This window comes from Typha latifolia, chromosome 7 (genome assembly GCF_019914945.1).
Source record: "Typha latifolia isolate L0001 chromosome 7, TyphaL0001v2, whole genome shotgun sequence".
Classification (NCBI taxonomy): domain Eukaryota; kingdom Viridiplantae; phylum Streptophyta; class Magnoliopsida; order Poales; family Typhaceae; genus Typha; species Typha latifolia.
In genome coordinates this window covers 2,243,794-2,256,505 of record NC_133092.1, presented here as the reverse complement: position 1 = coordinate 2,256,505, position 12,712 = coordinate 2,243,794, and the positions used below count along the sequence as shown (strand labels likewise).

At 38.8% G+C, this 12,712-nt stretch overlaps 3 protein-coding genes across 4 annotated transcripts; 1 reads left to right on the top strand and 2 right to left on the bottom strand.

Annotated features, from left to right (window-relative positions):
- Window positions 1–1,346: 1,346 nt before the first annotated feature.
- LOC140791983 (uncharacterized) lies at window positions 1,347–6,153 on the bottom strand. Of its 2 annotated transcripts, none has more exons than XM_073142730.1 (9): window positions 5,930–6,153; window positions 5,357–5,854; window positions 5,200–5,282; window positions 4,467–4,820; window positions 3,866–4,168; window positions 3,549–3,791; window positions 3,235–3,456; window positions 2,134–2,698; window positions 1,347–2,039 (listed from the first exon to the last, which is right to left on the bottom strand). In XM_073142730.1, exons 1-9 carry the CDS (start codon window positions 6,060–6,062, stop codon window positions 2,014–2,016), a joined length of 2,427 nt encoding a protein of 808 aa, XP_072998831.1. In that variant the 5' UTR covers window positions 6,063–6,153; the 3' UTR covers window positions 1,347–2,013. The 2 variants fall into 2 exon arrangements, with proteins under 2 accessions (XP_072998831.1, XP_072998830.1); XM_073142729.1 differs by having other exon boundaries at window positions 1,347–2,034; window positions 5,930–6,135.
- A 58-nt stretch (window positions 6,154–6,211) lies between these two features.
- LOC140791986 (N-(5'-phosphoribosyl)anthranilate isomerase 1, chloroplastic-like) lies at window positions 6,212–8,699 on the top strand. The gene is made up of 5 exons (XM_073142734.1): window positions 6,212–6,315; window positions 6,473–6,531; window positions 7,133–7,488; window positions 7,582–7,745; window positions 8,280–8,699. The coding sequence occupies exons 2-5, from the start codon at window positions 6,477–6,479 to the stop codon at window positions 8,503–8,505; spliced, it is 801 nt and encodes a 266-aa protein (XP_072998835.1). The 5' UTR covers window positions 6,212–6,315; window positions 6,473–6,476; the 3' UTR covers window positions 8,506–8,699.
- Window positions 8,700–9,143: 444 nt separating this feature from the next.
- Window positions 9,144–12,308, bottom strand: LOC140791985 (uncharacterized). The gene is made up of 7 exons (XM_073142733.1): window positions 11,983–12,308; window positions 11,146–11,256; window positions 10,942–11,040; window positions 10,692–10,802; window positions 10,295–10,595; window positions 10,034–10,173; window positions 9,144–9,880 (listed from the first exon to the last, which is right to left on the bottom strand). Exons 1-7 carry the CDS (start codon window positions 12,118–12,120, stop codon window positions 9,326–9,328), a joined length of 1,455 nt encoding a protein of 484 aa, XP_072998834.1. The 5' UTR covers window positions 12,121–12,308; the 3' UTR covers window positions 9,144–9,325.
- Between the last annotated feature and the right edge of the window lie 404 nt (window positions 12,309–12,712).

Genomic DNA, 12,712 nt, shown 5'->3' with positions numbered 1-12,712 from the left:
AAGAAAACACTAGAAATATCTGGTGGGGCTCTAGCTCTTGGCTCCTGTGGGACCTTTTACATTGCAAGTGATTGAACCCACCAATACGTATTGACTTGGGGGGTGGGGGGAATGACAAATACAAATGGACATACATGCCACTGCCCATGCCCACTTTTTGCGGTGCATTCATGTGAATCTCATGACGTGGAGGGTGTCGTTGTCTGTACTTTTCCTTGTGCTTCTCTTTCTTTGAATTCAGAGACAGCTATCAGCCATTGTAGCCTAACATGTTCATTTTTGTGGATTTGTAAGGCTTGTTAGTGATGAAGGACGTGAGAGGTCTTGGGAAGCTTCCCCTTGTTGTTTGTGGTACTTTGGCTTCTTGTGGCATTTGTACCTAAATGGTGGATGAGGCTCTGGTAGCAGCAGCAGCAGCAGTAGTAGTAGTAGCATGGACCAGGAGGCTGGAGTAGATGGCCATTATATAGTTGTCCTGCAGTACTGCATGCAAGTCTAATAGGTTGTTTCAATTTGTCAATCATTTTTAATGTTACATTAGTCAATCATAACATGCAATGTCACCTTGGTGGTATAGGGAATCCACTGCCTCATAAAAACGATCTATTTTTTTTTCAATCGTCATTCACAACTTACTATATGATTATTTATTGTTTGATTCTTATATTTGCTTTTAATATTTCAAATTCACCTTAAGTTTATTTTACTATAACAGCAATTAACGAAATAAAATATATATTGCGTTACTTTTGAGAAAGGAACATTAAAATATGTAAAATACCCTCATTGAAGTTTAATATCTACTTCTAAATTTATTTTTATCTTAACAAAAAAAAAATCTTATTCAAGAGTATTATGATTATTTTACGTTTACAAAAATAATTTTGAGGCATTTTAGATATTTTAGCTAAAATACAAAGTCAAATAATAAATATTTATAATAGATAGTAAAAGTAAAATATAGGATGTTTTTGATTGATTTTTAAATATATAGAAAAAGGGGATATATACCATCAATCAAATCAAAACTGAATCCAGAATTCGGTGGATTCACATTTCAACTTGTTGATTTGAGAAGTCATTTGGTCATCCCATCCTGTTCTTGGTAATATATCTATTGTTGTTTCAAAGTTTGAATCAGATGGCAACTATTAAACCATTAGAAGTGATGTAGGTCAAGAAGATTCTTGGGACCTGAATGCAGCGTAACATTCGCATTCTGTGTTCAAATTTGATTAAAGTAAACCTCAAAACAGTAAAGTAGGTGTCAGATTGGTTTTCTTCAGGCCAAGGAAATTGCTACAAGGAAATATTAAAATGCTACGGCAATCTAAAGCTACGGTCTATTTAGATAAACAAACTTTTCAGTAAAAATATTCACCTGATTGGTTGACACCTTAAGATAAAAGGACAAATAGCAAATTTTAACTTTTGTGGGATATTTGTGCAAATAAAGCAGCAATATTCCACGAGCTTGCATGTCTCATTATCTGATACTCAAAAACTGCAACATTGAACAACTCCACCAAATTCCTTTACACCATAACTTGTATTCTATCGTCTCAGTTTCATAGCAGAAATATTTTTCCTAACCAAGAGAAGTTCACTAATCGACCTTTTTGAACCATTGATATTCCACAAGGAAACAAACCTGAACATTTATGGGTAGCCTTTTAGATAATTTATGCCATTATGCATATCTGATCCTGCCATCTATGTACTTATTCCACAAGGAAACAAACCTGAACATTTATGGGTAGCCTTTTAGATAATTTGTGCCATTATGCATATCTGATCCTGCCATCTATGTATTTATCGATCAGCTTCCATGACTCTGCTTACTGAATTTGAAGAACTGATGGAGTAATCTATGGACTTCACCATAGTTCTCAGTAGCACAAACAAGCCTATCTTTAATCCACTGGGGTAGCTTGTCAGTTGGGCAAGAGAATCTCTCATTTGATGGTTTTAATGCATAACGGGAGTCAACCAACAACATTGCAGCATAATCATTTATGTGCCTGATTGCTCTGCCTGCACTTTGAGAAATTTTTAGAGAAAAGATTAAGGTGATAGACAAATAAGCATGGACAGGCTAATAACTGCTAAAATTGTCAACAAGAACAAGCTTACCTATTGATTGATTTACGGCCTTCATGCATAAGTTCTCATAGTATTCTCTTCCTCTTTGTGTACATCGCCTTAAAATGTCAAAGCCACCCTGGACTTCACAATTGTCGTTAGGTTCACTGCCTGAAGATTTGCAAGATCCACTTGTAGTTCTTTCACATAGCTTTTCTATGTGTTTTACTCTTTCCATCAATTCAACATCAGATGGACTAGGATAAGGCAGCCCAACCATTATGACACAGCGTCCCATCCCATCACTGAAGTTTATGCCTTCAGATATCTTTCCACCAACCACAGCTAGAAGAACTGCACCAGTGATTCCTGGATCTCTTGCCATCCCACTGCAAGATGCAATAGTCTCCTTATATTCCTTGAGTACAGAATCAATGTTGATGCTGTTTCTAGGTTCTCGAAATACGTGCTTCTTCTTACGAAGTTTTGAAAGAACACCTGAAGCATTCCATGAATCATAGACCTGTCCTTCGTAGTCATATGAAGAAAAAAACACTACAATTCCCTCAGGAACAATTGCCACTATATTGCAAAGAAAACGTCCAAGCTCTTCAATCTGGCAAACAATCAATAATAGAAACATAGCTACCATAGTCCGTAGACAAAATAAAACAAAATTGAATAATAAAAGCTTTTATAAAAGATAAGCATTATTGACACATGTGATGAGCTTAAGAAAACTTTTAGCATGTGATTTTAACACAGAAACGTCATATACAACACTAGTTTAGAACATCAATATTATGATAAAGGAGAACCTCCAATAATGCAATATCCTCCACCAATTAAGATGCATGAAAATGAACCGTGACAATATCTATATGAATAATTCACTAACTTTTTAACAACCAAAGAATATTAAACATCAAAAGGCTTCAACTTTCAAGTATAAACACCAAGAAATCACAGTTTAAACTTTCATCTTCCTTTTGCTAAAGCAAGAGTACTCTAATTAGGAGACTCACTAGGGTATGAACTCCAAATGACATATCTTCCTTTGAATAAAAGCAAGCAACATGTCATAGAACTTCCATATATAATAACGAGTACCCTATTCCAAACAACGAGGAAAGAGTAAGACTGAGCACAAACCATGATCTGAGAGCTCCTTGAATTGTAACTGAAATCAAAAGTCATGCCCGAGGGCCCACGAGAAACTGCTATTGGAAGAATACTCTCTGGAGGCACAATATGGTTGCATGTGAAGAATTGGACTTGATCTAATGGTAAACAAGGGAACAAGCGCACCCTTGTTTCTTCAATAGGCTGAAGAGTACCCCCAGCCAGGATAACAGCGTAGGCATTGTCCATTATCTGCAGAAGCTTCATGTATCATAAATTATTAACAAATGCATAAACATGTATATTCTTCAACAAGATTTAAACACAATAGAGGGACATGAGACCTCTGAAAAGATTTTATCTCCACAAAGCATCACAAATTTAAGGCATCCTTCTCTGGCTTGCCCAAAGGGTTTTTGCCCTGAGACTATCATTCTTCCATCACTGTTTTTATTTGTCAGTGAGAATAAAATATCAACTAATGCCTGAAAGTCTGTTACGATGCTTCCTTCTACATGAAAATTCTGGTGGCCAAAATGCATGGGACCACTTTGCGTGCTCATTAATTTATCTCCATATCCACTGACCTGAAACATTGATTCAATATCATCTATAGGATATATTGCAATATAACATAACTCGGCGTATGGAAATTATATACCTTGTGAACAATTTTGCTTTCCTTCAGATATTGACAAACTTTAATCAAATTTATGTTGTCAATATCAAGCGAGAACAAAAATTCATTTATGGTCATCGACTTATCACAGAAAATTTTCTTTTCAGATGTCTTATCAGTATTGCAAGAACTAGCGATGCATCCATGGTCTTGGCAACCAATCAAAAATCGAAGGAAAGACTGTGTTAAAGCTATTAAAGTCTGGATGTATCGTCTATTTCCAGCTCCCAAACGATTATGAAATCTGCCAAGATACACCTCAAGGTGGGATAACACTCGCTTCAACTGAGAGAAGAAAACCCCAAGTCAGAACAAAGTAATGAGTTGAGGTAACACAGTCACAAAACAAGCACGGAGTTCTATAACTGAAAATTCCATGTTAGAAAGGAAATAAATGTCTCGAGTAAATGAATTGCTTGGCTCATAAAATCAGTGTCGAAGGACAAAAAACAGACATTTGTGATCAGCTAAATTTGCAAATTCTAGAGCAAAAAGGAAAAAAAAAATCTAGATATGACAAGCTATATTTCTATCAATCAAGAACTTCAAGCATGTAGTAAGTTATCAGGCATGAGAGAATTACCTGAGAATAAGTAATCATTGAGTTGTACATGCTAGTAAGGGAGTCAGCCAAATTGTGAGCCTCATCTATAATTACAACACTGTTCTTTAAGTTAAGACCAAGTGATTCACGAGCAGATCTCTGTAACAGGGATTGATATGGAAGAACCACAAGGTCAGCTGCTCGAACCATTTCGCGGGTACCATAGTATGGACAGGTGCCGATCTTGCTTCCTAGTTGTACCAAATCCTCAATATCCAAGGCACCATGCTCCCGAACTTCATTTCTGAAAACTTTGTGGAGATTTTGTTTTCTCAGCATTGGGCAACCAGAAGAGGTTTTTGTACGATGTATCTTCCCATCTCTACTTTGGACCTGCATGCCATTGTCTGTTTCATCAGATAATCAGGACCAAAGCAGCATCTGATAACAATGTGTCAGCACAATTGACCAAGTAACATGGAGGATAACATAAAAGTAAAACGCATAGGATTATTCATCTATGAGTCGTTCCAATCTCAAAGACTATGCAAACCTAAGAATTAGCACTGAGATAATTCAAGGGGCATTTTGTCAAAAAAAAGATAATTCAATGGGCATCGACAAATATTGGCACATTGGCAAATAAACCTGTTCATCCGGGCATTGAAATTCTCGCCTTTCAAAGTAGCAATTTCCGTGATCAAACAGATTGAGGTAATATTCAACCTACAGATACTCAATAATTGATAAAATACTTTTAATCAACACAAACCTTAACTTTGGAATCCTTTTTGTTCTTCTGCAACTCCAAACAATGCTCATTGATCCGGTTCGAGTTCCCCAGCTTCAAAACCTCTGAACATAATCATCAAATGAAAATTTTACTCGTCGACAACCACAGAAGGCAACAAATTACAAATTTTCCTCACCAGAATTAATACACAGATTCTTCCTCGATCCCAAACACACCAGATTGATCTGGGAAGCAAACACAGTCCTCTTAAACTCCTTCACAAACTGTGAAAGCTGCGAATGTGTCCTGCTAGTGAAGTAAACTTTCGGTGTCACCTCCTCCTCCTCGTCTTCTTCCTCTTCCTCTTCACTGCTACTGCGAACCGAACACCTCCTCGCCTTCCTCTTCCCGTCCTCGTCACTCTCATAATCCTCCACCAAGAACTCACTCTCTTCATCACCATCATCAGCAAATTTCTCGACTTTCTGCAACTCCACCACCTTAGTTTGTGGTCTCTTCCCCAAGTCCTTCTTCTTCGCAACCGTTACAGTGAAATCTCTCATCCAATCCGGCTCGTCTTCCTCATTGTCGTCGGTTTTCCCGTTTGGATTAGGACGCATTTGCTGCTGCTGCTTCCTCCGATCGACAAGCCATTGCATAGCGCTGCATATGATGCTTAGTGTTTTACCAGTACCTGAGAGATTCCCCGCCCGTATTAGGGTTTGGTTATGAAAATAAAAAGGGAAGAAGAGGGAAACAGGAGTATTACCAGTGGGGCTCTCGAGCATGGCGACGCTGCCTCTCTCGAGGGAGTCGTAGAGGAAAGCCATGAACTCAGATTGGATCCGGTAGGGTTTGAAGGGAAACGCCGGGAATTCGCGTCTCGGCTTGTCCGGCTCCATTTTTCCCCTCTCACCCTCTCTTGCTTATGCATTTCCCGCGCTGGTTTTATTCTCCTTCCTGTTGCTTCAAGATTCGTGTGCGGTTTCTGGATCCACCGTTCGATCTTATTTATTGACGTGGCCTACCGTCTACGGTATTATATAGGCTCTCTGTCACCACCATCCTTCTGCTTTCCTTAGCCGGAATTGGCGTGCCTCGAAGGCGGCGGTGGAGCCTTCTCCTTCTTCGGCGCCTGCGCGCTCGGAGGTCGAGGTGAGCTTTCTAGTGTTTCGCATCCAGTAGCAAGTGTCCGTTCTATCCGTTGCTTTCATGATGATGGTCCTGCAACCGTTTGCTTAAATGCCAAAGAGATAGGGCTTTATGGAAAAATATATCGTCCTTCCTTCTTGTCTACCTTCTGTGATTGCAGGAGAATGGCAGTTTCTGGCATGATGAATCTGCCGCAAGTTCATATATTGCACGGCGGTGGTAAGTTCATTCTCCCATTGTACTTCCAAATATTCTTGAAAGTATCTCTTTTCTGCCTGAAAGTATTTTAGTTAAATTGTATAGCCGGATTACTTGATCCACTATATCGCTCAGTCGTTTCAAAACATGAATTTTCCTTGTATACCTATTCTGGTCTAGAATTAATCAGAGATAATTTGATATGGGACCTAGTCATTCAATCATCCGTCTTGGTATAATGGGCAATGATTTACCTTCTTGAAGCAGAGTTCTGCAGAAATAAGATATAATTGAGCAATTAATCAGAGTAACTTGTCATTTCATTAAGGGTGCAGTAGGAAGGGCTTCCAAAGGCTGGCTTCTTGAATCTTTCTTTGCTTTTACCATTTCAATCTGATAAACAGCAAGTTATATTGCAACCGTCTTTGATTAATTGTTTTGTTTAGAGTTATGTGCAAACTGCAAAGTTGAGGTTGACAGTTCCACTTGATTGAATGCTATTTTTATTGTTCCAAGATGAATACCGTCCCTTAACCTTTCCCTTTGCTTTAATGTGCACATCATTTCATGTACCTTACTGTTTGTTAGCATTTCATTCTAATAAACCCAGCTTCTTATGCAGCACACCTGCCCTTGGCATCACATAATATGCCATGCATTACGATGGATCGAGGTGGTTTCATGTGTCATGCTACTAAATGTTCATCACCTATTGAAGGATTGAAAAAGATTCACCCAAAAGTTAAAATGTGTGGCATCACATCAGCTAAAGATGCAGAAATAGCTGCAGAAGCTGGTGCTAACCTTATTGGTATGATTCTTTGGCCCAAATCGAAGCGTTCTGTTTCACTGCCAGTAGCAAAGGAAATATCGAAAGCTGCACGAGATTGTGGGGCAGAACCTGTCGGGGTGTTTGTAGATGATGAAGCAGACACAATATTACGAGCTTCCGATGCATCCAACATTGAGTTTGTTCAGGTATCAAATTTGTCTGTACATTTTCCTTAAAAATCCACAACAGTTGAGCTTTTCATGATGACTGTTCCCTTCATTTTGACTATATGTATGTAGCTTCATGGAGATGGCTCTCGTTCCTCTCTTCCAATTCTGCTGCAGCAAAGTCGGATAATATATGTCCTTCATGCTGATGAATATGGAAATCTTCTCAACAATATCTCTGATGAAGAATCTTCTTTAGTTGATTGGGTGTTAGTTGATAGTGCAAAGGGAGGCAGGTAAGAAAGTATTCGCTTGCTCTTGTTATTTTCGCCTTTTTATTGTCTACGTGTAGAATTATATGTGACTTGCATGACTAGGATTATCTGTCACAATGACTTCAACGGATCAAGTTGGTCAACTATTTTTGAAGTCTTAGATGTTTAGCATCATTAATTCAGATAAAAAATTTAGCAGTTTTATAATTAGAGAGTAGTTAAGTGATACAAGATTGAAGTATAGGGAGTTAAAATGATTTTATGTCAAAGTTTAGAGAGGTAAAATATATTTAACTCAAAAATAAATAAAGGAAAGAGGTTTACATTGCCGGAGAGATTTTGTCCATTTTCTTTCTTCTTCATAAGCAAATAGATTTAAGCTTTGCAATGCCAATTTTTTCGGTACTTTTGAATCTAAATAGTTCCTTTTTTTGTGTGACTCAATTCTCGCAGATTAGGTGCCTCTGTGTTCTATCTCAAGAAATTTTCTTGTATGTAGATGGTAGACAAAGACTTATCGCATTTCTAACATCTGTTTTCTCCATACTCTTACAGTGGTAAAGGATTCGACTGGCAGAGGTTCCAGTTGCCATCAGTCAGAAGCAAGTATGGATGGATGTTAGCTGGAGGCCTCCATGCTGATAATGTTTGTGAAGCTGTCATTACCCTCAAACCAGATGGTGTTGATGTGAGCAGTGGTATATGTGGCTCCGATGGGATTCAAAAGGACCCCAAGAGGATTTCTTCATTCATGAGCAATGTGAAGTCATTAATTTTCTGACCTCTCGATAATTTATTGTACCCAAAATATAAGTCTCTGTTAAAGAGTACCTTGTGTTGTAGAGGGGTGCAGGTTCTCCAATATGTATTACCAAAAAAATTCTCAGCAGCACTGGTATTTGTACTAAATATGAATAGTTTTATCTTGATGGATGGAGTCAGTTTCATATCACATGATTGAATTCTTTCAAAGAAGACTAGCCTTCAACCTGTGTCAATTATTGAATTTGATTCCCAGCCTCCACCTTCTGCGTGTTCTAAATGAGCTTTATTTTTCTGTAGGTCTCCCACATGGAAAGGCACGTGGAGGATTGCAGATGAGTAGTTGACTAGTTGTATAAATGGGTGGTGTATGGGTTGTGTTGGTGGCTTCCATGTCTACATAATGGCTGTCATATAACTCATGCCTTTTTTTTTAAGATTTGATGAATCTTGTTGTAGTATAAGTTATTGCTTGTTGTGCTCCGAAGCATGTGGAGTTTATAATAAGATAAATGAGTAGTGGAACCACGACATGGAGATCCAGATGTAGTTCTACGAATGTTATGCAACAATAAGTTATTACTCTCACATTTATTATCATGCAGCCAAAATATGAATTCAAGAAAAGGCTCTGTAACCACATCTATCAATCAAGACTTGAGAAAAGGCTATATCAGGTCTGTTAATGTTAAAAATCCAATCCATCAAGGACTATGACACAACCCTCCTTGCTACTACAAGGAAAAGAATAGGATACTAAAAAAATAGATTATAAATTGGGGCCGAAACCCTTTGAATTCAACGGATATGCAGATCACTAGATCTGAAGTCATTCTAAACTACTGAGAAGAACTATGCTGACCTGAAAGCTGGCACAGGGCAGCTTCCAAATCTTCCATTGTAATAGTAACCAATGTCTCGGGATCAATGCAATCGAAATCAAGTCGAAGATCCAAATTCTCGCGAGCATTTACAAGCAGCGGATCTATTAAACCCCCGTTCATCTCTTTCCTCTGCTTCTCTGTGGTCTCTCTGCTGATAAGTTCTGCCACAGCCTCGATGGTGCAAGATGAGTGCAGCTTAAACCCATAAAGTAAACTGTTCTGGTCTTGGTTAGTCATTTTCAAGTGTAAAATCTCTGAGAGTTCAGTTGTGTTGAAGTCATCAAAGTGAAAGAATTTTGTCACCCTCCTACAGAAACCTTCATTTGATGCAATAACACGCTTCATTGGCTCACAATAGCCAGCAAATATGACTACGACCTTCCCGCTATCCATTACCGACATTATCTCCTCTAAGGCCTCTATGCCATAGTCCTTGTCATCTGCTTTCTGCATTGGTATCAGCCTGTAGGCTTCATCAACAAAAAGAATTCCTCCCTCTGCTTCCTGAATCTGTTAAATATAGTACACAGGTAAGGATAAGGAGTGCACCATACACTTGCAGCTAATTAAAAGAATTTTGCGGTAACTGAAATGATGACCAAGAAATTTTTGATGAGAAGCTGAAGAATGCTAGCATCTTAACATAGTGTGAAAGATAGGTACCTTTCTCCTTGTCTTTGGTCCAGTATGGCCCACAAATTCTCCCACAAGATCAGTTCGTTGCACTTCAGTTACTTTATCAGTAGGTAAAATTCCCACCATATGAAGAAGCTTGCCAAGGATTCGAGCAACCAAAGTCTTACCTATCAAATTTGAAAGGTTAACTTATCATTCTTAAAGAAGCAACCAGAAGATTCAGATCCATAAGATAAAACAAAGTCTTGTTCTATGTATAACTTTTCACAACCATGGAAGTTCCATTACCTGTTCCAGGGTTACCAAGAAATGCCATATGGGGAGCTCTTCTAGCAGCAATACTTAAGCCCACGGATCTCCTCTTCTCATCAAAAAGCATTCCCTTGGCCCATCTTCGCAGTTGCATTTTGAGTTCTTTTAACCCAACTATGTTTGATATTGCTTTCTCAAACTCCACCATTGCTTTTCCTTCACGGCATGACTCAAGAGCTTTTCTCTTTCTTTGTTCTTCCATCTGCCTACTAAGGAGCCTCCGCAGTTTCTCACAGCCAGGACCACCAGGAAGATGATTTAAAGGGGTTTTGCCTTCCTATATAGGTAAACAAGATAAAATCATTTTACACTAATTTCCACCCAATGGTATTTGATAACAGTCCAACCGAGGCATGTGTTAAGCAAAGCATACATCATCTTTGGCACTACAATCGGCATTATATCCCAGCAATATGCACACAGTATCGCAATCTCCTGCTTGAAATGCATGCCAAACAGCCAAATGTAATGGCGTCATACCATTCTGCAGTAAGATAAAACATACGATCTAAATAACCTTCAAAATTCACAATAAAACTGGGACAAACAAAAAATAACAGAAAAGAGTGAGTTGCAATTACGACCTAACAGGAACAAAGAGGAAAATGTGAGATAGGGCTTACATTGGCTTTTGCTTCCAGAGCAGCACCATGTTCAAGAAGCAACTTTGCAGACCCGCAAGAACTATTTTTTGCCGCCATGTGCAGAGGTGTTTCTCCATACTATAAAATAGTTCATGCGAAATAATTGGCAAGTCAAAAGCTTGTTTTGACAAGGCGTAAGAATAAGAACAAACTTGGAATGAGAAGAAGTTGCACTCGAATTACCATGTTCTTTGCCTCAAGCTCAAGCACTTCGGGGCCCTTACACTCAAGTAGGAACTTGACTATATTTGTGTTATTATAGCCAGCCGCCACATGGAGAGGTGTTTGTGACATCTGCAAGATGAAAGATCAAATGACAAATATTGGTAGGATTCAACACAAGATCATTAAAGAATGTGAGCTGCAGGTAACAATTAAGGATCTAAACATGAATCTAATAGATATAAATGCGTATTAATTGATGAATGCAAACAAGAAATACGTCAGCTAAGAGCATATTAGTGCATCAAGGAAAAAGTCAATGTTTAGAAGTAATGGAATGAACTAAATGCATAGAAACATAGCTGGGAGATTCAAGGGGTACCCACTTCAACAAAAAGGGATAACCAACAAATTAATGTAAAATTCAAGGAAAGATTAAACCACAACAAAAGAAGAACGGGATCGATGAAAGAAAGCAATCCCACTTTAATAGAAGAAGAAAAAAAACGCAAAGGTGAGCTAATTACACTCTAAAAATCAAGAAATCCAAAATTTATTTCAAGAATAATGATAACGGAAAAAGAAAAGGAAAAGAAAAGAAGACCAAGGTAGAAGCACAAAGAACCCAAGAATAAAAAGATGAAATCAACGAAGGAAACCAAAACCATTTGCTGAATCAAATGACAATAACTCGAAAAATTAGCATAAAGCTCCGTGGAAATCCACAAAATCCAATCGAAGCATCACAACCACTAAGACCGATCAAAATTGGATTTTTATCTACAGAATAAAGAAAAAGAAGAAGCAAATGGATCACTTTAATACAAGAAGAGAAATCGGATCAGAGAAGGGTCGTACCACGGCATTCCGTTCGTTGAGGAGAGATGGGTTCTCCTGCAACTTCTTCTGAAGCCCCGGGAGGTCACCGGCCTGTGCACAGCCGTGGATGGTTGCCATCTTGGATAATCTCAGCCGTCCATCTTGGCTACCCGGCATATCTCTCTCTTCTTTCTCTATACTTTGCTACGCTCGAGAGGAGAGGTCGAGAAACAAATGGCTCCTTTCCTCTGTCTCTCTCCCCCTCTCGCCTTCTTCTTGTTTCGCGTGGGACCCACCAAAACACAACTGGAAATAGTTGTCTTCGATCATTTCGGTATCTATATCGTGGGCTCGTGGCTTCCTCTAGGATGAGAGGACACAAACGGGGGTGCTCTAATAATCGTGACGCTAGATCTTGGCCGTTGGATTCGAGTGGCCTGCACAAGTGTCGGTGAGTTATAGTGACGCATATGAGAGAGACGTGTCACGCTCGTGATGTTTAACCTGGAACGAGGAATGTAATCATGCGGTCGAAATCCACCGGCGAGGTGCAGGCCGTTAGTTTTGGAGTAAAGTGGATGATCATTTTATTAACCATTGACTATTTGACTCTGCCTTGGGGTGGCAAGGGAATCATACGCTACGAGGTTTTTCTTTGAATTAGCGATCAATAAACTTAATAAACTTTACTTTTTATTGATATTCATGACTAGTCGCTCTCCTCCTCCGTTGCTCCTCGCCGAATCCGAGCTTGGTCACCACCTTTTTG